A 23,471-nucleotide genomic window follows, 5' to 3' on the forward strand; every position below is an offset into this window, starting at 1 on the left:
AATAAACAAAGGAAATAAAAACTGAAAAATTAAAATTAAAGTTAAAAAATATAATAATAAGTAATAATAATATACATATATACCAACATATATATAAACTCTGTAAACACAAACACATATACATGCACACAAATAGTGAATACTTGACATAAACCGGAAAACTATTTTCTCCCGTTCACTGCGCAGTGTTAAATGTCCCACCGCCCCTGAAGGCAGCACGTCGCCCTACCAGCAGTCAGTGCGTGATATCCTTCCGCGGGAGAGAAGCGCGCGGCCCTTTCCCTCGCGACGACACAGGATGCGAACGGGCGGCGGTTGGTAACGTTTGTTTTCCCGCAAACATCCGCGTGTGAAAACCGAGGAAACTATCCCGCCTTTTTTTTTTTTTTTTTATATCACCGACCGACCCCCGGTACCGACTGAGCTCCGTGGAAGAAATATAATAATAATCCGCTGTGAGCTAAACTCTCCAGCTAGAGACTGAGAGACTAGAGAGAGAGAGCCGGTGGAATGGAGCTCATCACGATCCTCGAGAAAACCGTCTCTCCAGGTGAGTACCAGACACGTGGCTCTTCTCACGCAACACGCCCGATACCCGGGCTGTATCTCGGGGGTGTTCGCTCCGGAGAACCGGTGAAAGTTTGAAGTTGAAGGAGGGGGAAATGCTCGCTATGCTAACCCATGCTAACGTTACGGCCTCAAACCACCGCAGACACCACTCTGGTGACTTGGCACAGTCACGCGACTCATCGCAGGTGTGACAGTGTAGCTCACCTGTACCTCTCAGTACGTTACATGTAATATGAGAGGCTGTGGATGAATGTCCGTGGAGGTCTGACAGCTGTACGTAACTGGTGAAGAGAGCCGACCCTGCCCATGCCTGTTTGAGCGGCTCGGCTAGCTTGGTAGCCGTTACCTTGTTAGCCGTTACCTTGTATCATTCTAACTATCGGCCGCTCCTTCACACGCCTGTTCTCGGCTAACGTTACTTTAGAGCCGCTGAGAGGAGAGAAAAGTCCCTCCGGTTGTTGTTTAAATAACCTCTCACGTGTTTAAACCGAGTTAACGTTCTTTAAACCGAATGCTTGTTTGTCCGTAAAACTTTATTTATGTTCCTCCAAACGTGTCCCGGTGGCCCCCGCTAACGTTAGCATGCTAACCCGACAGTCTCTCGCTTCACGGTGGCTAACATTAGCATGCTAACCCGACAGTCTCTCGCCACACGGTGGCTAACGTTAGCATGCTAACCGACAGTCTCTCGCCTCACGGTGGCTAACGTTAGCATGCTAGCCGAGAGTATCTCGCTAACACGCACGTTGGAGCCGCTCCGTGTTTATCCGGACTGAAACCGTGTGAATTGTTAAAGTGGAATCCAAACTTTATAGCGTGACTCGTTAACGTTAAACCGGAACAACCGGTGTGTTGTGTTCGGGTGGAGCCGGTAAACCCGTCTCACCGCCCGTTTTATGGCTCTCACTAGAACCTCTGTACTGTTAGTCTTCATGCTAACATTGATTAACTCGTCTTCTCCTCAGATCGGAATGAACTGGAGGCGGCGCAGAAGTTTCTGGAGCAGGCGGCCATAGAGAACCTGGTTAGTATGGTGCTACTGATGGGAGAAGCTAGCTGACCTGCTGCAGTCAGGATGTGCAGCAGAGAGGAGCTCAGGACAGCTGTAGCCCGCCCAGCTTCTCCTCATTAAGACAGATTCACACACAGCCTGCTAGCGTTAGCATTTCATGGAGGCAGCTGCACCCTTCTGGTGTGAAGGCTGCAGATCAAACGCGTTCTTCCATCAGTGTGGACTGATTCCGTCTGACAGAAGTACCTTGATGTTGTACTGATTAGTAAAAACAAATCCAGTCAACCTCGCCTACCGTATCCCACAATGCAAAGCGCTACATCGTTTACCGTCTGTTAACTCATCACTAAATTCACTTTTCAGGAGATAAATCAGTTAAAATACATTTAAATTAGTGCTGGGCAACGATTACTTTTTACAATATCAGTTATGCTCAAAGTTCAATAATGAATTCAAAAGTAGTATTGTGCACTTTTATTTTGAAAGTACTGCTATATGAACTAAAGGTCAATAACATTGTGTGTAAACACTTTAAACACATCAGGTTGTTGTTAGCAGCAGTGTTCTCTTCACTATCTGTGCTCAGTGTGTGACTGTGTGTGAAACGTTCCACTGCTGTGCAACAGGAACATGTTTCACACCTTTCATCTACATGTGTGTGTTGTGTCTTCATGACAGTCAGAGCATGTGACCCAGCTCTACTCTTCATCACTATGATGCTGTAACTCAGAGGTGATGAAGGTGACCCAGCTCTACTCTTCATCACTATGATGCTGTAACTCAGAGGTGATGAAGGTGACCCAGCATTCGTTGAGATCCTAAAGCTGCGTTCACACCAAACGTGACGCGAACGCACCTTGTGAACGTTTCTCAGACCGACATCTTCCACAACACTAACCTACAGTTTGTCTCCACTCCTCTGTAGCATCTGTTAGCTTGTGTTGCTTTAGTTTATCTCTACTTCTCCCACACGCTGCATTAATGTTGCACGGTGTATCGATACTAAAAAGGTACCGCGGTACCTGTACGTTAAAACGATACGATTTTGCATATTTTTAGTATCGATACTTCATTAAAATAGCGCGATCAGAGCGCGCTCACTGTTCCGCTCCCTGTCATGCTGCTTGCAGACATTGACTGCAAGGGGGCGGGGCTACCCAGCGCTCCATGAATGGCTCCATGCTGGTGGAGCCTGAGGGTGGATCTTGAGCTAATTATTTTTATTTTTAGTTAAAGAAAAAAAATTATTCCATGAATTAAGATAAAATATGAAGTGAAAATATCAAACTCACTATGCAAGTAAATGAAGCATTGTTTATCCACCCACTCCCACAGACAGACAGACAGATGTCAGCAGAGTCAGCAGCAACACAGAGACAGAGTTCCCTTCAGCTGTGTTTGAAAGCCAGCGGAAATATGAGAGGCTCAACAGATGCGAAGAGGTTCAACATTAATATTAATGCCGTTTGTTAAGTGTTCAAAAAGCTGGGCAGGAACAAGCTGGTAAAAAAGGGAACCGTACAGATTTATTTATTACTATTATAGATAAATATACCAGTATCGTATCGTATTTGTGGTATTGTATCGTATTCGTGGTATTGTATCGTAAGTATCGGGTATCGTGATACTTATGGCAGGTATCGTATCGAAGTCATAATTTTGGTATCGTGACAACCCTACGCTGCATCAACGTAGTCTGAAGACTTCCTCCACCGCTGCCAGTGAGCAACGCACTTTACAAATAATAATAATTTTTAAAAATGCGTTAACGCGCGATAAAATAGTTGTCGCCATTAATTAATTAATGCGTTAACTTGTCCAGCACTAATATATAAAGGAGATGTGTGTGTGTATATGCATATAAATATATATATATGCATATAAATATATATGTATGCATATGAATATATATGTATGCATATGAATATATATGTATGCATATAAATATATATGTATGCATATAAATATATATGTATGCATATAAATATATATGTATGCATATAAATATATATGTATGCATATGAATATATATGTATGCATATAAATATATATGTATGCATATAAATATATATGTATGCATATAAATATATATGTATGCATATAAATATATATGTATGCATATAAATATATATGTATGCATATAAATATATATGTATGCATGTATATATATGTATGCATGTATATATATGTATGCATGTATATATATGTATGCATGTATATATATATGTATGCATGTATATATATATGTATGCATGTATATGTATGTATGCATGTATGTATGTATATATGTATACATGTATATATGTATACATGTATATATGTATACATGTATGCATGTATATATGTATACATGTATACATGTATATATGTATACATGTATATATGTACACATGTATATATGTACATGTATATATGTACATGTATATATGTACATGTATATATGTACATGTATATATGTACATGTATATATGTACATGTATATATGTACATGTATATATGTACATGTATATATGTACATGTATATATGTACATGTATATATGTACATGTATATATGTACATGTATATATGTACATGTATATATGTACATGTATATATGTACATGTATATATGTACATGTATATATGTACATATATACATGTACATATATACGTGTACATGTATACGTGTACATGTATACGTGTACATGTATACGTGTACATGTATACGTGTATATGTATACGTGTATATGTATACGTGTATATGTATACGTGTATATGTATACGTGTATATGTATACGTGTATATGTATACGTGTATATGTATACGTGTATATGTATACGTGTATATGTATACGTGTATATGTATACGTGTATATGTATACGTGTATATGTATACGTGTATATGTATACGTGTATGTATACGTGTATGTATACGTGTATGTATACGTGTATGTATACGTGTATGTATACGTGTATGTATACGTGTATGTGTATGTATACGTGTATGTGTATGTATACGTGTATGTGTATGTATACGTGTATGTGTATGTATACATGTATGTATACGTGTATGTATACGTGTATGTATACGTGTATGTATACGTGTATGTATACGTGTATGTATACGTGTATGTATACGTGTATGTATACGTGTATGTATACGTGTATGTATACGTGTATGTATACGTGTATGTATACGTGTATGTATACGTGTATGTATACGTGTATGTATACATGTATGTATACATGTATGTATACATGTATGTATACATGTATGTGTATGTATGTATACATGTATGTATACATGTATGTGTATGTATGTATACATGTATGTATACATGTATGTGTATGTATGTGTATGTATGTATACATGTATGTATACATGTATGTATACATGTATGTGTACGTATACATGTATGTGTACGTATACATGTATGTGTACGTATACATGTATGTATATGTATACATGTATGTGTACGTATACATGTATGTATATGTATACATGTATGTGTATGTATACATGTATGTATATGTATACATGTATGTATATGTATACATGTATGTATATGTATACGTGTATGTATATGTATACGTGTATGTATATGTATACGTGTATGTATATGTATACGTGTATGTATATGTATACGTGTATGTATATGTATACGTGTATGTATATGTATACGTGTATGTATATGTATACGTGTATGTATATGTATACGTGTATGTATATGTATACGTGTATGTATACGTGTGTGTATATGTATACGTGTATGTATACGTGTGTGTATATGTATACGTGTGTGTATACGTATGTGTGTATGTATACGTATGTGTATATGTATATGTATACGTATGTGTATACGTATATGTATACATGTATGTGTATACGTATATGTATACATGTATGTGTATACGTATATGTATACATGTATGTGTATACGTATATGTATACATGTATGTGTATACGTATATGTATACATGTATACATATACGTATACATGTATGTGTATACGTATATGTATATGTATGTGTATACGTATATGTATACATGTATGTGTATACGTATATGTATACATGTATGTGTATACGTATATGTATACATGTATGTGTATACGTGTATGTATATGTATACATGTATATGTATACATGTATATGTATACATGTATATGTATACATGTATATGTATACATGTATATGTATACATGTATATGTATACATGTATATGTATACGTGTATATGTATACGTGTATATGTATACGTGTATATGTATACGTGTATATGTATACGTGTATATGTATACGTGTATATGTATACGTGTATATGTATACGTGTATATGTATACGTGTATATGTATACGTGTATATGTATACGTGTATATGTATACGTGTGTATATGTATACGTGTATATGTATACGTGTGTATATGTATACGTGTATATGTATACGTGTGTATATGTATACGTGTATATGTATACATGTGTATATGTATACATGTGTATATGTATACATGTGTATATGTATATGTATACATGTATACATGTATACATGTATACATGTATACATGTATACATGTGTACATGTATATGTGTATGTATATATGTATACGTATACATGTATACGTATACATGTGTATGTATACATGTATACATGTGTATGTATACATGTATACATGTGTATGTATACATGTGTATGTATGTATACATGTATACATGTGTACGTGTATGTATACATGTATACATGTGTACGTGTATACATGTGTATGTATACATGTGTACGTGTATACATGTGTATGTATACATGTGTATGTATACATGTATACGTGTGTATGTATACATGTGTATGTATACATGTATACGTGTGTACGTGTATACATGTGTATGTATACGTGTGTACGTGTATACATGTGTATGTATACGTGTGTACGTGTATACATGTGTATGTATACGTGTATACATGTGTATGTATACGTGTGTACGTGTATACATGTGTATGTATACGTGTATACATGTGTATGTATACGTGTGTACGTGTATACATGTGTATGTATACGTGTATACGTGTGTACGTGTATACGTGTGTACGTGTGTACACATGTGTACGTGTGTACACATGTATACGTGTGTACGTGTATACGTGTGTACACATGTATACGTGTGTACACATGTATACGTGTGTACACATGTATACGTGTGTACACATGTATACGTGTGTACATGTATACGTGTGTACACATGTATACGTGTGTACACATGTATACGTGTGTACATGTATACGTGTGTACACATGTATACGTGTGTACACATGTATACGTGTGTACATGTATACGTGTGTACATGTATACGTGTGTACACATGTATACGTGTGTACACATGTATACGTGTGTACATGTATACGTGTGTACACATGTATACGTGTGTACACATGTATACGTGTGTACATGTATACGTGTGTACATGTATACGTGTGTACATGTATACGTGTGTACATGTATACGTGTATACGTGTGTACATGTATACGTGTATACGTGTGTACATGTATACGTGTGTACATGTATACGTGTATACGTGTGTACATGTATACGTGTGTACATGTATACGTGTGTACATGTATACGTGTGTACGTGTATACGTGTGTACATGTATACGTGTGTACGTGTATACGTGTGTACATGTATACGTGTGTACATGTATACGTGTGTACGTGTATACGTGTGTACATGTATACGTGTGTACGTGTGTACACATGTGTACGTGTGTACATGTATACGTGTGTACGTGTGTACACATGTGTACGTGTGTACATGTATACGTGTGTACATGTATACGTGTGTACATGTATACGTGTGTACATGTATACGTGTGTACATGTATACGTGTGTACATGTATACGTGTGTACATGTATACGTGTGTACATGTATACGTGTGTACATGTATACGTGTGTACATGTATACGTGTGTACATGTATACGTGTGTATATGTATACGTGTATATGTATATGTATACGTGTATATACGTACATATATATACGTACATATATATACATACATATACACGTGTGTGTATATACGTGTATACACGTGTGTGTATATACGTGTATACACGTATATACACGTGTGTGTGTATACACGTGTGTGTATATACGTGTATACACACGTGTGTGTATATACGTGTATACACGTATATACACGTGTGTGTGTATACACGTGTGTGTGTATACACGTGTGTGTGTATACACGTGTGTGTATATACGTGTATATATACGTGTATATACACGTGTGTATACACGTGTGTATACACGTGTGTGTATATACGTGTATACACACGTGTATATATACGTGTATATACACGTGTGTGTATACACGTGTGTGTATATACGTGTATACACACGTGTATATATACGTGTATATACACGTGTGTGTATATACACGTGTGTGTATACGTATATACACGTGTGTGTGTATACACGTGTGTGTATATACGTGTATACACACACGTGTATATATACGTGTATATACACGTGTGTGTATATACACGTGTGTGTATATACGTGTATACACGTGTATACACACGTGTATATATACGTGTATACACGTGTGTGTGTATACACGTGTGTGTATACACGTGTGTGTATACACGTGTGTGTATACACGTGTGTGTGTGTATACACGTGTGTGTGTGTATACACGTGTGTGTGTGTATACACGTGTGTGTGTGTATACACGTGTGTGTGTGTATACACGTGTGTGTGTGTATACACGTGTGTGTATACACGTGTGTGTATACACGTGTGTGTATACACGTGTGTGTGTGTATACACGTGTGTGTGTGTATACACGTGTGTGTGTGTATACACGTGTGTGTGTGTATACACGTGTGTGTGTGTATACACGTGTGTGTGTGTATACACGTGTGTGTGTGTATACACGTGTGTGTGTGTATACACGTGTGTGTGTGTATACACGTGTGTGTGTGTATACACGTGTGTGTGTGTATACACGTGTGTGTGTGTATACACGTGTGTGTATACACGTGTATACACGTGTGTATACACGTGTATACACGTGTATACACGTGTGTGTGTATACACGTGTGTGTATACACGTGTGTATACACGTGTATACACGTGTGTGTGTATACGTGTGTATACACGTGTATACACGTGTGTGTGTATACGTGTGTATACACGTGTGTGTATATACGTGTGTATACACGTGTATACACGTGTGTGTATATATACGTGTGTATATACGTGTGTGTATACGTGTGTATACACACATGTGTATACACGTGTGTATACACACGTGTGTATACACGTGTGTATATACGTGTGTATACACGTGTGTATACACGTGTGTATATACGTGTGTATACACGTGTGTATACACGTGTGTATATACGTGTGTATACACGTGTGTATACACGTGTGTATACACGTGTGTGTATATACGTGTGTATACACGTGTGTATACACGTGTGTATATACGTGTGTATATACGTGTGTATACACGTGTGTGTATACACGTGTGTGTATACACGTGTGTGTGTATACACGTGTGTGTATACACGTGTGTGTATACACACGTGTGTGTATACACACGTGTGTGTATACACACGTGTGTGTATACACGTGTGTGTATACACGTGTGTGTATACACGTGTGTGTATACACACGTGTGTATATACGTGTGTATACACACGTGTGTGTATACACGTGTGTGTATATACGTGTGTATACACACGTGTGTGTATACACGTGTGTGTATACACGTGTGTGTATACACGTGTGTGTATACACACGTGTGTGTATACACACGTGTGTATATACGTGTGTATACACACGTGTGTGTATACACGTGTGTGTATATACGTGTGTATACACACGTGTGTGTATACACGTGTGTATATACACGTGTGTGTATACACACGTGTGTGTATACACACGTGTGTGTATACACACGTGTGTGTATACACACGTGTGTGTATACACACGTGTGTGTATACACACGTGTGTGTATACACACGTGTGTGTATACACACGTGTGTGTGTATACACACGTGTGTGTATACACACGTGTGTGTATACACACGTGTGTGTATACACACGTGTGTGTGTATACACACGTGTGTGTATACACACGTGTGTATACACACGTGTGTGTATACACACGTGTGTATATACGTGTGTATACACACGTGTGTATACACACGTGTGTATATACGTGTGTGTATACACACGTGTGTATACACACGTGTGTATATACGTGTGTGTATACGTGTGTGTATATACGTGTGTGTATACGCGTGTGTATACACGTGTGTATACACGTGTGTATACACGTGTGTGTGTATACACGTGTGTATACACGTGTGTGTGTATACACGTGTGTATACACGTGTGTATACACGTGTGTGTGTATACACGTGTGTGTGTATACACGTGTGTATACACGTGTGTATACACGTGTGTGTGTATACACGTGTGTGTGTACGTGTGTATACACGTGTGTATACACGTGTGTGTGTATACACGTGTGTGTGTATACACGTGTGTGTGTACGTGTGTGTGTATACACGTGTGTGTGTACGTGTGTGTGTATACACGTGTGTGTGTACGTGTGTATACACGTGTGTATACACGTGTGTGTGTATACACGTGTGTGTGTATACACGTGTGTGTGTATACGTGTGTGTGTATACACGTGTGTGTATACACGTGTGTGTATACACGTGTGTGTATACACGTGTATGCGTATACACGTACGTGTATACGTATACGCGTATATATACGTGTATATATACGTATACGCGTGTATATACGTGTATACGTATACGCGTGTATATACGTGTATACGTATACGCGTGTATATACGTGTATACGTATACGCGTGTATATACGTGTATACGTATACGCGTGTATATACGTGTATATATACGTATACGCGTGTATATACGTGTATACGTATACGCGTATATATACGTGTATATATACGTATACGCGTATATATACGTGTATATATACGTATACGCGTATATATACGTGTATACGTATACGCGTATATATACGTGTATATATACGTATACGCGTATATATACGTGTATACGCGTATATATACGTGTATATATACGCGTATATATACGTGTATATATACGTATACGCGTATATATACGTGTATACGTATACGCGTATACGTATATACGTGTATATACGCGTATACGTATATAAACGTATATGTATATATATACATATATACGTGTATACGTATACATATATGTATGTAAATATCTGTAGAAAATTGATGCTCCAACGTTTTCATAGTTAAGAAGCTCCACAAACTGCTCGTGAGCTAGAAGTCCACATCTATGATGTAGGACTGCTTCTACTACGCATGGTCACAGTATTAGTATCATGGTCGGGTGTTAGAGTACCAGTAATCTGATTACTTGATTTCTTTGATAGTGAACCAACTGGCCAGCCGGCGTTTCTCAGATTGGAGTGAGACGAGGAGAAAATGTGATGTCGTGATCTTCACAATAAAACATCTTTGATGTGTCGAGTCAAGTTCCGTTATGTTCCGTTACCGTTCAGACTTGCTGGGTTAAGTTAACGTCCACTGCATGCAAAACTTTATCGACTGTTAACATTCGTCATTATCGTGATTTAGGAAGAAAAGATGTAACGTGATGAAACATGCAGCCCCCCGCGTTCCGGTTCAGTTCATGCGGTCACTCGTTAACGTTAAACCAGAACACCGGCGCATCTGGTGGCAGGTTGTTTGTTTTAACGCAAAGTAGAATGAGGCGATTTCGTGGTCAGAATAACGTTTAAGATAATGAAACATGAGGCCCAGATACTGATGAGATGATGAGGTCAAAGAGTTTCAGGAAGAGGAGGCTGGTTGTGTAGCGCAGCTTGACGCAGGGCTGAGATGTGAGTGGAGCTGGGCCTGGATAAAGGTGGAGGTCTAAACAGACGTGAGGACGGCTTCCTGCTGTCAGTGTTTTAAATACATTGATAAGGCAGGGTATGCTAAATGCAGCCTCTGCTCCAAGGAGATGAACTACAGCAACAAGGGCTCACATGTCCTCTCATCACACTGTTCACTGTGGTCATTACAGTGAACAGTGTGAACAAACAGTCCCACATGCAGTTGAATCACAGCTATTATTTTACTCTTGATAAGGTACCTTAGCCAGAGTAGATTATCATTTTCAGTTAAATAATTGAACTGGATTGAATGCATATTAATTGCAAATAGAAGATAGGCCACAATTCTACCAGCTGTACAGTAACAGTGGAAGTTAATATGAAGCCGTACAGTAACAGGGTTCAATGGAAACTAATCACTCTCTTTGTACAGGCAATGGTTCTCTCTACTCTTGCTATCTTTGTTTTTATGACAAACTTATGAAATGAGACTTCGGTCTCAATGGATTTTGTCTAAATAAAGGTTATTAATAATAATAATAATAATATTGATTGAAAAAAAAAAAAAAGAAGCTAACTAGCCAGCTGTTCAACTAGAGCTGAAATACGGACTAATAACTGAATAATAAATTAGTTTTCTGCTTCTCACTGTGTTGTCCTCCTCCTCCCTTCAGCCCACGTTCCTGGTGGAGTTGTCCAAAGTGTTGGCCAACCCTGGCAACACTCAGGTTGCCCGAGTGGCTGCCGGTCTGCAGGTGAAGAACTCTCTGACCTCCAAAGACCCCGATGTGAAGACGCAGTACCAGCAGAGATGGCTAGCCATCGACGCCAACGCTCGCCGCGAGATCAAGAACTACGTGAGGACCAGATCTCCAAACTCACAGCTTCAGTTCATCTTTACGTCTTGTTGTCCTTACGTCCGTCTCTTTGTCCTCCAGGTTTTACAGACTCTGGGCACGGAGACGTACAGGCCCAGCTCGGCGTCTCAGTGCGTCGCCGGCATCGCCTGCGCCGAGATCCCTGTGAACCAGTGGCCCGAGCTGATCCCCCAGCTGGTGGCCAACGTCACCGACCCCTCCAGCACCGAACACATGAAGGAGTCAACGCTGGAGGCCATCGGCTACATCTGCCAGGACATCGACCCGGAACAGCTGCAGGAGAACGCCAACCAGATCCTGACGGCCATCATCCAGGGCATGAGGAAGGAGGAGCCCAGTAACAACGTGAAGCTGGCGGCAACCAACGCGCTGCTCAACTCTCTGGAATTCACCAAGGCCAACTTTGACAAGGAGGTAACCACGAGCTCTAACATGATACACCTCACACCCTGAGAGACAGAACCCAGGGTGTACCACCACAGTCGTCTGTATTTACTAATAGTTTAGCTCAATGACTCGCATGTTTCCTCCAAAAGCTCTAATTCAAGCCTGTAAATAGAATTGTAACCAAAGAGGAAGTAGTTTTATTTTGTAGGAGTTGTTGTTTGGTGTGAAACAGATTTTGTGTCCTTTGTTTTTCAGACGGAGAGACACTTCATCATGCAGGTGGTGTGTGAAGCGACGCAGTGTCCCGACACCAGAGTGAGTAACATGTCCTCTGCCCTGTCTGTCTGTCCTCTGCCCTGTCTGTCCTCTCACCTGTCTGTCTGTCCTCCAGGTGCGTGTGGCGGCCCTACAGAACCTGGTGAAGATCATGTCTCTGTATTATCAGTACATGGAGACCTACATGGGTCCAGCTCTGTTTGCGGTGAGAACTCGTTTCTTTTGATGGTAAAAATAATCTGCAGCAGTTTCAGGTGGTTTTACTCTCTTGATTTTCAGAATAAAAGTCCTGCTCCTCTATGAAACAGAACCATGATGACTAGAAGTAGAACTAGAACATGTCTTTAGTGCAGAACAACAGTTATGATGACATCAATCATTAAAAAGTTGAACTCTGCTCTCCTCATCTCTCATCTCTGCTCTCTCATCTATCTCATCTCTGTGTTCACTTCCTGTAGTTCAGTCAACGTGTCTCCTCCTTGTTGTCACATGACTGTTGGTCTCAGATGAATCAATCATGACGTCATAGTTTCACTGAGGAGCTCACGCTGTAATGTTCTTAGTGAACGCTTTGAGTGGAGAGGTTTATAATGAGGTGTTTGAGGACCGTTGGAAAGACGTTAATGAGTGAATAAGTGTTTGAAGGAAACAAGCTTTAAAATCCAGCCTGTGGGTTCAGAGGGTGAAAGATCTTTGTTAACGTGAATAAAGTGTTTTTAACAAGTTCAATGCTTCAAATCATGATTTTAATTTGTCGTTTCTCCCTCCTCTCTGTTTGGTTGCTTCCTCTCCTCAGATCACCATCGAGGCGATGAAGAGCGACATCGATGAAGTGGCCCTGCAGGGCATCGAGTTCTGGTCCAACGTCTGTGACGAGGAGATGGATCTGGCCATCGAGGCCTCAGAGGTCTGTGTAAGCAGACTTTACTCCGTTTACACTTTGGTTCCAGTTTGTTAGCCCCCCCCCCCCCCCCCCCTTGACTGTGTTCTTCCTGTCTGTTCTCATCCAATGGTAGGCCTCGGAGCAGGGACGCCCCCCCGAGCACACCAGTAAGTTCTACGCCAAAGGGGCCCTGCAGTACCTGGTCCCCATCCTGACCCAGACCCTCACCAAACAGGTGTGTTCTGCTTTAACATCTTTAATAATATTCACACTCTAACCAGCACCCAGTCCTTTGACCTCTGACCTGAATACTTTCAGGATGAGAACGACGACGATGATGACTGGAACCCCTGTAAGGCTGCAGGTGTGTGTCTGATGCTGCTGGCCACCTGCTGTGAGGACGACGTGGTTCCTCACGTTCTGCCTTTCATCAAAGAACACATCAAACACCCCGACTGGCGCTACAGAGACGCCTCCGTCATGGCCTTCGGATCCATCCTGGAGGGACCTGAACTCAACCAGCTCAAACCACTCGTCATCCAGGTCAGTCACTAACCAGTTAACCCTGGTCATACGGGTCAGTCACTAACCAGTTAACCCTGGTCATACGGGTCAGTCACTAACCAGTTAACCCTGGTCATACGGGTCAGTCACTAACCAGTTAACCCTGGTCATACGGGTCAGTCACTAACCAGTTAACCCTGGTCATACGGGTCAGTCACTAACCAGTTAACCCTGGTCATACGGGTCAGTCACTAACCAGTTAACCCTCTACAGGCGATGCCCACCCTGATCGAGCTGATGAAGGACCCCAGCGTGGTGGTCAGAGACACCACAGCCTGGACCGTGGGGAGGATCTGTGAGCTGCTTCCTGAAGCAGCCATCAACGAGGTCTACCTGGCTCCTCTGCTGCAGTGTCTCATCGAGGGGCTGGGAGCAGAGCCCAGAGTGGCCTCCAATGTCTGCTGGGTGAGCTGGGAGTTATGGAAGGACCTCGATGTTACATGTGTGTGTGTGGGTGTATCAGGGTCATGTTCACAGATCAATTACTCTAGAACTGAACAGAAATAGACCAGTAAGGAACCTTTTTAAATCTGTTGAACTATTTGTCTTGAAGGTTCTCCTGGTGGGACTCTTCTGGCTCATAGTTCTTGTAGCTCCAGAGAGGGACAATCGGGGGCAACGGGCATCATTTAAAAGCGCCCAAATAAATATATAAATGTGCATCGTCAAGTATGATAAAAGTGTAGAACAAAAGGCAGAAAAGTCACACTATATTCTAAACTTTGAACTCTACGTCCATTCTGAACATTCCTGTTTGATTTGAACTGTGACGTGAGCAGAGAGCAAAAATACGCTATTTAATTCAGTGTAAGAATTAAAGGGCAACATGCTGGCTCCACCTTTTTAAAACTAAATCTGTCTCTGTTGTTCCGATGTTTCAGCTGAATCTGATGTGTGTTTGAGGTCCTTGATGATAATCATGCACCACGCTGACTTGTGATGTAAACAACAACCACATTTATCTGAGACCTCCACACTTCAATCAATTCCAGTAGTGGATCAATAAATGAATACGTCCTGTAGAAGTCACTATGGTGGAAACAAGAGTTTGGTCCCTCGGGGCTCCTGTAGTCCTGATTGGAGGGCTGAGTGGCTGCAGGTTAAAAGATGCAGAAGAAGAGGTTAATGTCCTGTCGTCTCCTCTTCCTCAGGCCTTCTCCTCTCTGGCTGAAGCAGCTTATGAGGCTACAGATGCTGCAGAGGACCAAGAGGAGCCCAGCACATACTGTCTGTCCTCCTCCTTTGAGATCATCGTCCAGAAGCTTCTGGAGACCACAGACAGGTACGGGGGGGCGGGACAATGGGATGTCTGTCACAGCTTCCTGTTGCAGAGACTTCCTGGTTTCAGTTTCACAATAAATGTCAGGTGTAGTTTTCCAATAGACCGTTCACAGCGGCTACTTCCTGGTTTCTTTCAGTTAGACTCTGTTTGAAATGATTCCTATAACGTTACAATAAGCCATTAACATTAAGAATCAAACTCCGACAGCAAAACCAGCGCGCCGCAAAGACTCCCACAGTCACCCACCTCCTGTGTCGATGTGTTTGAGGTCCTTGATGATAATCATGCACCACGCTGACTGTGATGACAAAACCAACCACATTTATCTGAGACCTCCACACTTCACATTCTGGAGTCAGAGTTTGCGTAAACGTAGTTTAATGGATCGGGTCGGGGGTTTGAAATGATTCATGCAACGTCACAATGATCCGTTAATTTTAAGAATCAAACTGTCCCCGTCCTGATCAGTCTTTTAATATTATCTGCTGATGCTAAATATTGAAAACATATCTGACACGTTGGAATAACTGCAGATAATAAATGTGACGGAACTCATTCTTCACTGTAGTCACGTTGATGAATAGAACTGTAGTACTGATGATGTTTCCTGTGCAGACCCGACGGTCACCAGAACAACCTTCGCTCTGCTGCCTACGAGGCTCTGATGGAGATCGTGAAGAACAGCGCTAAGGACTGTTACCCCGCGGTCCAGAAGACCACGCTGGTCATCATGGAGAGGCTGCAGCAGGTCCTTCAGATGGAGGTGAGACTCTTAGAAAGTCAAACCTTTCTGTTCTTTAGTGTCATTAAATCTGTTCGTGTCTGGATCCATCATGCTGGAGCTCAGGGGTCACCAACCTTTTTAAACAGAGCTACATTAAGGGCGTAGTAAGAAGGGCTACTTGTTTCATACAAACTTCCTGAATAACAAAGTTGCACAGATCACCTTTTAATAATAATATATGTGAAGAGACTGTCTGATCACATGTGATTGTTAATTATTCCTCACAATAATTAACAATGATTATATTTTTGTACAAATTATCACTTCTAACATTTTTTCATGTCTTCACATCATGTCTGGTTTGTACTAACCACTACCTTTGTAACATGTTTGAACAAATCATGAACTGTCCCATGTTTATACAAATGATCAGTTATGTAGAATAAAATAAATCAACTCTTTCACATTTTAAGTTCGTCCTATTCCATTAGTACTAATCACCACATGTTGGGAAGTCTGGGTCACCTTTGCATTGAGCAATGAAGCCTGCATGCCGGCCCGTCATGGCGGGAGCCCCGTCTGTTCTCACCAACACCAGTAAAAAGTCTCGTCTATAGCCGGGGGAGGGGGGATCACACCCACGTTCAAACCTCTAGTCTGGGCCTTTTCAGTCGGACTGCGTTGCCTCGCCTCTACCCCCGCCAACTACCAGTTGTTGCCCCGCAGCCTGTTCCGAGGACTGACTGACCTGACGGCGGGGGAGGCTTGGGCCGCGTGTCCGGTGCCAACGGGAAACGCCCGCCATTCGAAACCTGAAAACCTAGTGCGGTGCGACGGCCTCGTCCTTTTGAAATCTACATTGATGCGTTTTTGATTTAAAAAATAACTAGACGGAGCTCCATGGTGACGAGTGCTATTTTGAGAACATGCCTTGTGGGCGACCAGGTGCCCGCGGGCACCGTGTGGCTACCTCTGCTGTAGCTGAATGTGTTTGAGGTCCTTGATGATAATCATGCACCACGCTGACTTGTGATGAAAATGCCAACCACATTTATCTGAGACCTCCACACTTCACTTCCTGTAGTTGATCAATAGATGAATACGGTGCGTTCACTTCCTAGCTGCTTCCTCCTGTGTAATGTCACTTCCTGTGTCCCCAGTCTCACATCCAGAGCACCTCAGACAGAATCCAGTTCAACGACCTGCAGTCGCTGCTGTGTGCCACTCTACAGGTGAGAACGGCACACTTGAGCTGTCAATCACGCTCTTTCTTTGGAATAGTCAAAATTCCGTCGATGCTTTTATTATGACACTTCCTGTGTGGTGTTGTTGCAGAACGTCCTGCGTAAAGTGCAGCATCAGGACGCCCTGCAGATCTCAGACGTGGTGATGGCGTCTCTGCTGAGGATGTTTCAGAGCACCGCTGGCTCCGGAGGAGTCCAGGAGGACGCTCTGATGGCCGTGTCTACGCTGGTGGAAGGTACATACTCTGAAACACACACATCACATGTATTGTGGAGGCCGATTGTGTTGATGTTAATCTGTTCGTGTTTCAGTTCTGGGCAGCGACTTCCAGAAATACATGGATGCCTTCAAGCCTTTCCTGGGTATCGGATTGAAGAACTACGCTGAGTATCAGGTCCGTCTCCCTCCACCACGAATAACGTCATAATGTAAAGACTCTGACAGTAAACCTGCGTGACGTCAAGACTCCCACAGTCACCCACCTCCTGTGTCGATGTGTTTGAGGTCCTTGATGATAATCATGCACCACGCTGACTGTGATGACAAAACCAACCACATTTATCTGAGACCTCCACACTTCACATTCTGGAGTCAGAGTTTTGTAAACGTAGTTTAATGGATCGGGTTGGGGGTTTGAGCCCCAGGCTCCTCCTCCTACACACCGCCTGGTTTCCATGACTACCCCGATGATGATGACGATGTTACAGGTGTGTCTGGCGGCGGTGGGTCTGGTGTGCGACCTGTGCAGAGCTCTGATGTCCAACATCCTGCCATTCTGTGACGAGATCATGCAGCTGCTGCTGGAGAACCTCGGGGTGAGGAAGACGAGTCCGTCCTTCATCTTCATCGTCTTATCATTCATTGATTAGCTCCCTGTATCTGATGTGTTTGAGGTCCTTGATGATAATCATGCACCACGCTGATGTGTGATGTAAACACCAACCACATTTATCTGAGACCTCCACACTTCACTTCCTGTAGTGGATCAATAACCGTGAAGGAAGTCAGAGAAGAAGAACAACAAATTTAAACGATTGGTACTTTTGGTGTTTGAAAACATGACCTTGTGGTCTCTTTATAGAGAAGTCAACCGTCTGATCTCTTGATATTGATTCCAGCCTCAGTTCTTCTGTAACGTGTCTGTTGTCTCCAGAACGAGAACGTCCATCGGTCCGTGAAGCCTCAGATCTTGTCTGCGTTCGGAGACATCGCTCTGGCCATCGGAGGAGAGTTCAAGAAGTACCTGGACATCGTCCTGGACACGCTGCAGCAGGCCTCCCAGGCTCAGGTGGACAAGGTAAACACCTGGGAACCATGGGGACGGGGTATCATGCATCATGTAAAGAAACAGTATCTGTGATGTCATGGTTTCACATGAGGACATGTGTGTGTTTGTGTTCAGACGGACTACGACATGGTGGACTACCTGAACGAGCTGAGGGAGGGCTGTCTGGAGGCCTACACCGGGATCATCCAGGGCCTGAAGGGGGACCAGGAGAACGTGCACCGTAAGAGACCTCGTAGAGAGCGCTCGACGTCGGTTCCTCCTCCTGACTGAAGACTATCAGGAGGATTTTACGACGTCGTAGATTAACGAGTCTGTTTCACCCAGAGAGCTTCAGGCTGAGGCCCAATACACGGCTACCTGGTTTTGCAAGACTCAACAAAATATAACAATGAAGATGATGAAATGTTTTCATCTGTATCCTCCTCTTCCTCCCTTGACCCTCTCCTCCTCTTTGTCCCTGTAGCTGACGTGATGCTGGTTCAGCCTCGGGTGGAGTTCATCCTCTCATTCATCCATCACATAGCGGAGGATGAAGATCACTCTGATGGAGTTGTGGCCAATGCTGCTGGACTCATCGGGTGAGGAGGGGGAGGAGGAGGGAGAGAAGGGGTGACCGGTGGAGTGTTTGAATGTTGATGTTTGGTCTATGAAGATAAATCATGCACCACTCTGACTAGTGATGGAAAACCTGAACCACAACATCTGAGACCAGAACATATCCTGGGTTCAGTGTCAGGTCTTTGACGTGTGTGTGTGTGTGTGTGTGTGTGTGTGTGTGTGTGTGTGTGTGTGTGTGTGTGTGTGTGTGTGTGTGTGTGTGTGTGTGTGTGTGTGTGTGTGTGTGTGTGTGTGTGTGTGTGTGTGTGTGTGTGTGTGTGTGTGTGTGTGTGTGTGTGTGTGTGTAGAGACCTGTGCACGGCGTTCGGTAAAGACGTGATGAAGATGGTGGAGGTTCGTCCGCTCATCAATGACCTGCTGACGGAGGGTCGACGCTCCAAAACCACCAAGACAAAGACCCTGGCTACCTGGGCCACCAAGGAGCTCCGCAAGCTCAAGAGCCAGGCCTGGTACACCACACACTCTGTGACACACACTCTAATACAGGCTGACTGAAACACGTCCTTGTTTCCTGTTGACTGAGGACGGCTCTCTGAATGTAGAACGTCTTCACTAACATATGTTCTTTTGTTCAGTGGACGGAGAACAGCTTCCTGTTTCACAATAAAAGCACCTAGAACAAGCTTAACTTGATCAAAGCTCTTCAGACTTCAGTGAATATTTCCTGATGAATAATAATCACTTCTTCTCTGCCTCTCCAGATCGTCTGGTCGGGTAGACGGAGCTTTGAGAGACATCAGAGGTGGACGAGGACAAACTTCTGCTGGATTTAACTCTTCTGTCTTCGGTCCGGTCGAAGCAGAAGTCGAGTGACGTGAGACGAGTGAGTGAGAGAGAGAGACACGTGTGAGCGAGAGACGATGACATCACACCCCTTCAGTCCCCCCCCTCCTAGACGGCCTGTGGACTCTGACTCCTCCCCCCCCCCCCCCCCCCCACACTCCCCCAGAAATCCAAACAAACTCAAGCTTCGAACCCTCCTCCCACAATCCACCTCTCTCGCTGTAGTCGGGCTCTCCTGACATCACGATGACGTCACTGCTCCGCCGCTGCCCCCCCCCCACCCCCCCCCCCCACCCTGTTGAGGAGGGGGCGGGGGGGAGAGGGGGGTGGATACAAACACAACGCGAAAATAAAAGACTTGTGGAATCAAAGATAAAAACAACAACCGAGCGGACTTTGTGGACTTCTGTGGAGAACTTTAGATTTGTGTTGCTCTTACTTTTCTTCTTCCTCCGAGCACTAAAACCTGACGGAGGAGATCCGACGGACTCGAACCGGCGGCTCCGTCCGCGCTGATTGGCGCTCTAATCCAAAAACGGCACTAGAAAAAAAAATCCTACAAAATAAAAGTAATCCTCTGAGGAGCGAGGTGCCAAATGGGAGAGAAAGTTAAGCGGAAAATAAAGAGGAAATGAGCTGCTGGAGAAGCGTTTCACTTTTTATTTCACCGCTGCACTTAGGTTTTTGGGAAAAGGGTCACTCACCATTTTTGCTTGTTTAAAAAGAAATTCAGAGCATTGAAGACGTTTGTATGAGGTTATATTTTTCCATTGCTATGATGAAAATGAAGTAAAAGAAGAAAAAATAATAAAATGATATGAAACATTCCCCAAGCAGTTCTGGTGATTTGGGTCTTTCTGTTGGTTTGACGCCACAAAGAACCGGTTTGAAACGCTCAAAGTTCTACAGAAACCTGCTCAAGTCTGTCTGCTTCACTTTCAGTCTGTGACCACAAGTGAACATATTCTCCTGAAGTTGAAAGTGAAATGTTTAACGGCTTCAGAGCTTTTATTTTGTAGGGGTTCGACAGCCGTAAGGAGGTACTTCCTGTGTTGAGATGAACCTGGAAACAAGATTATTACTGAATTGTGAATCATTTAAAGCCAATCTGCTTTTTATTTCATATTCAATTTGAGTGAACTAATAAAGTCTATATTGTACTGAACGATCTGCTGATGATTATCTTGAAGAAACACACCTGAGATTACATGTCTAGAGAAGAAGAAACACCTGAGATTACATGTCTAGAGAAGAAGAAACACCTGAGATTACATGTCTAGAGAAGAAGAAACACCTGAGATTACATGTCTAGAGAAGAAGAAACACCTGAGATTACATGTCTAGAGAAGAAGAAACACCTGAGATTACATGTCTAGAGAAGAAGAAACACCTGAGATTACATGTCTAGAGAAGAAGAAACACCTGAGATTACATGTCTAGAGAAGAAGAAACACCTGAGATTACATGTCTAGAGAAGAAGAAACACCTGAGATTACATGTCTAGAGAAGAAGAAACACCTGAGATTACATGTCTAGAGAAGAAGAAACACCTGAGATTACATGTCTAGAGAAGAAGAAACACCTGAGATTACATGTCTAGAGAAGAAGAAACACCTGAGATTACATGTCTAGAGAAGAAGAAACACCTGAGATTACGTGTCTAGAGAAGAAGAAACACCTGAGATTACGTGTCTAGAGAAGAAGAAACACCTGAGATTACGTGTCTAGAGAAGAAGAAACACCTGAGATTACGTGTCTAGAGAAGAAGAAACACCTGAGATTACGTGTCTAGAGAAGAAGAAACACCTGAGATTACGTGTCTAGAGAAGAAGAAACACCTGAGATTACGTGTCTAGAGGAGAAGAAACATCTGAGATTACGTGTCTAGAGAAGAAGAAACACCTGAGATTACGTGTCGAGAGAAGAAACACACCTGAGATTACGTGTCTAGAGAAGAAGAAATACACACCTGAGATTACGTGTCTAGAGAAGAAGAAATACACACCTGAGATTAAATGTCTAGAGAAGAAGAAACACCTGAGATTACATGTCTAGAGAAGAAGAAACACACCTGAGATTACATGTCTAGAGAAGAAGAAACACACCTGAGATTACATGTCTAGAGAAGAAGAAACACACCTGAGATTACATGTCTAGAGAAGAAGAAACACCTGAGATTACATGTCTAGAGAAGAAGAAACACCTGAGATTACATGTCTAGAGAAGAAGAAACACCTGAGATTACATGTCTAGAGAAGAAGAAACACCTGAGATTACATGTCTAGAGAAGAAGAAACACACACCTGAGATTACATGTCTAGAGAAGAAGACACACCTGAGATTACATGTCTAGAGAAGAAGACACACCTGAGATTACATGTCTAGAGAAGAAGAAACACACCTGAGATTACATGTCTAGAGAAGAAGAAACACCTGAGATTACATGTCTAGAGAAGAAGAAACACACACCTGAGATTACATGTCTAGAGAAGAAGACACACCTGAGATTACATGTCTAGAGAAGAAGACACACCTGAGATTACATGTCTAGAGAAGAAGAAACACACCTGAGATTACATGTCTAGAGAAGAAGACACACCTGAGATTACATGTCGAGAGAAGAAGAAACACACCTGAGATTACATGTCTAGAGAAGAAACACACCTGAGATTACATGTCTGGAGAAGAAACACACCTGAGATTACATGTCTAGAGAAGAAGAAACACCTGAGATTACATGTCTAGAGAAGAAGAAACACCTGAGATTACATGTCTAGAGAAGAAGAAACATCTGAGATTACGTGTCTAGAGAAGAAGAAACACCTGAGATTACGTGTCGAGAGAGGAAACACACCTGAGATTACATGTCTAGAGAAGAAGAAATACACACCTGAGATTACATGTCTAGAGAAGAAGAAACACCTGAGATTACGTGTCTAGAGAAGAAGAAACACCTGAGATTACGTGTCTAGAGAAGAAGAAACACCTGAGATTACATGTCTAGAGAAGAAGAAACATCTGAGATTACATGTCTAGAGAAGAAGAAACATCTGAGAT

The 23,471-nt window shown here is 42.2% G+C and overlaps 1 protein-coding gene and 1 non-coding gene across 3 annotated transcripts; both read left to right on the forward strand.

The window, feature by feature from the left end:
- Window positions 1-241: 241 nt before the first annotated feature.
- On the forward strand, window positions 242-21,579 carry kpnb1 (karyopherin (importin) beta 1). Of its 2 annotated transcripts, none has more exons than XM_076083370.1 (21): window positions 242-550; window positions 1,536-1,594; window positions 12,161-12,343; window positions 12,425-12,778; window positions 13,007-13,066; window positions 13,143-13,232; window positions 13,824-13,940; window positions 14,044-14,145; window positions 14,229-14,453; window positions 14,688-14,879; window positions 15,626-15,756; window positions 16,372-16,519; window positions 17,641-17,712; window positions 17,816-17,960; window positions 18,037-18,119; window positions 18,433-18,540; window positions 18,879-19,022; window positions 19,128-19,233; window positions 19,477-19,591; window positions 19,919-20,080; window positions 20,333-21,579. In XM_076083370.1, coding segments are annotated over exons 1-21 (2,637 nt in total). In that variant the 5' UTR covers window positions 242-510; the 3' UTR covers window positions 20,334-21,579. The 2 variants fall into 2 exon arrangements, with proteins under 2 accessions (XP_075939485.1, XP_075939486.1); XM_076083371.1 differs by having other exon boundaries at window positions 243-550; window positions 13,824-13,934.
- Window positions 19,258-19,394, forward strand: LOC142941130 (small nucleolar RNA SNORA79). The gene has a single exon (XR_012951107.1). It is a non-coding gene; the product is annotated as a small nucleolar RNA SNORA79 (small nucleolar RNA).
- Window positions 21,580-23,471: the final 1,892 nt, after the last annotated feature.

The sequence above is a fragment of the Anarhichas minor genome, unplaced genomic scaffold (assembly GCF_050575085.1).
Source record: "Anarhichas minor isolate MPS153535 unplaced genomic scaffold, ASM5057508v1 ptg000129l, whole genome shotgun sequence".
In the NCBI taxonomy this organism is placed as follows: domain Eukaryota; kingdom Metazoa; phylum Chordata; class Actinopteri; order Perciformes; family Anarhichadidae; genus Anarhichas; species Anarhichas minor.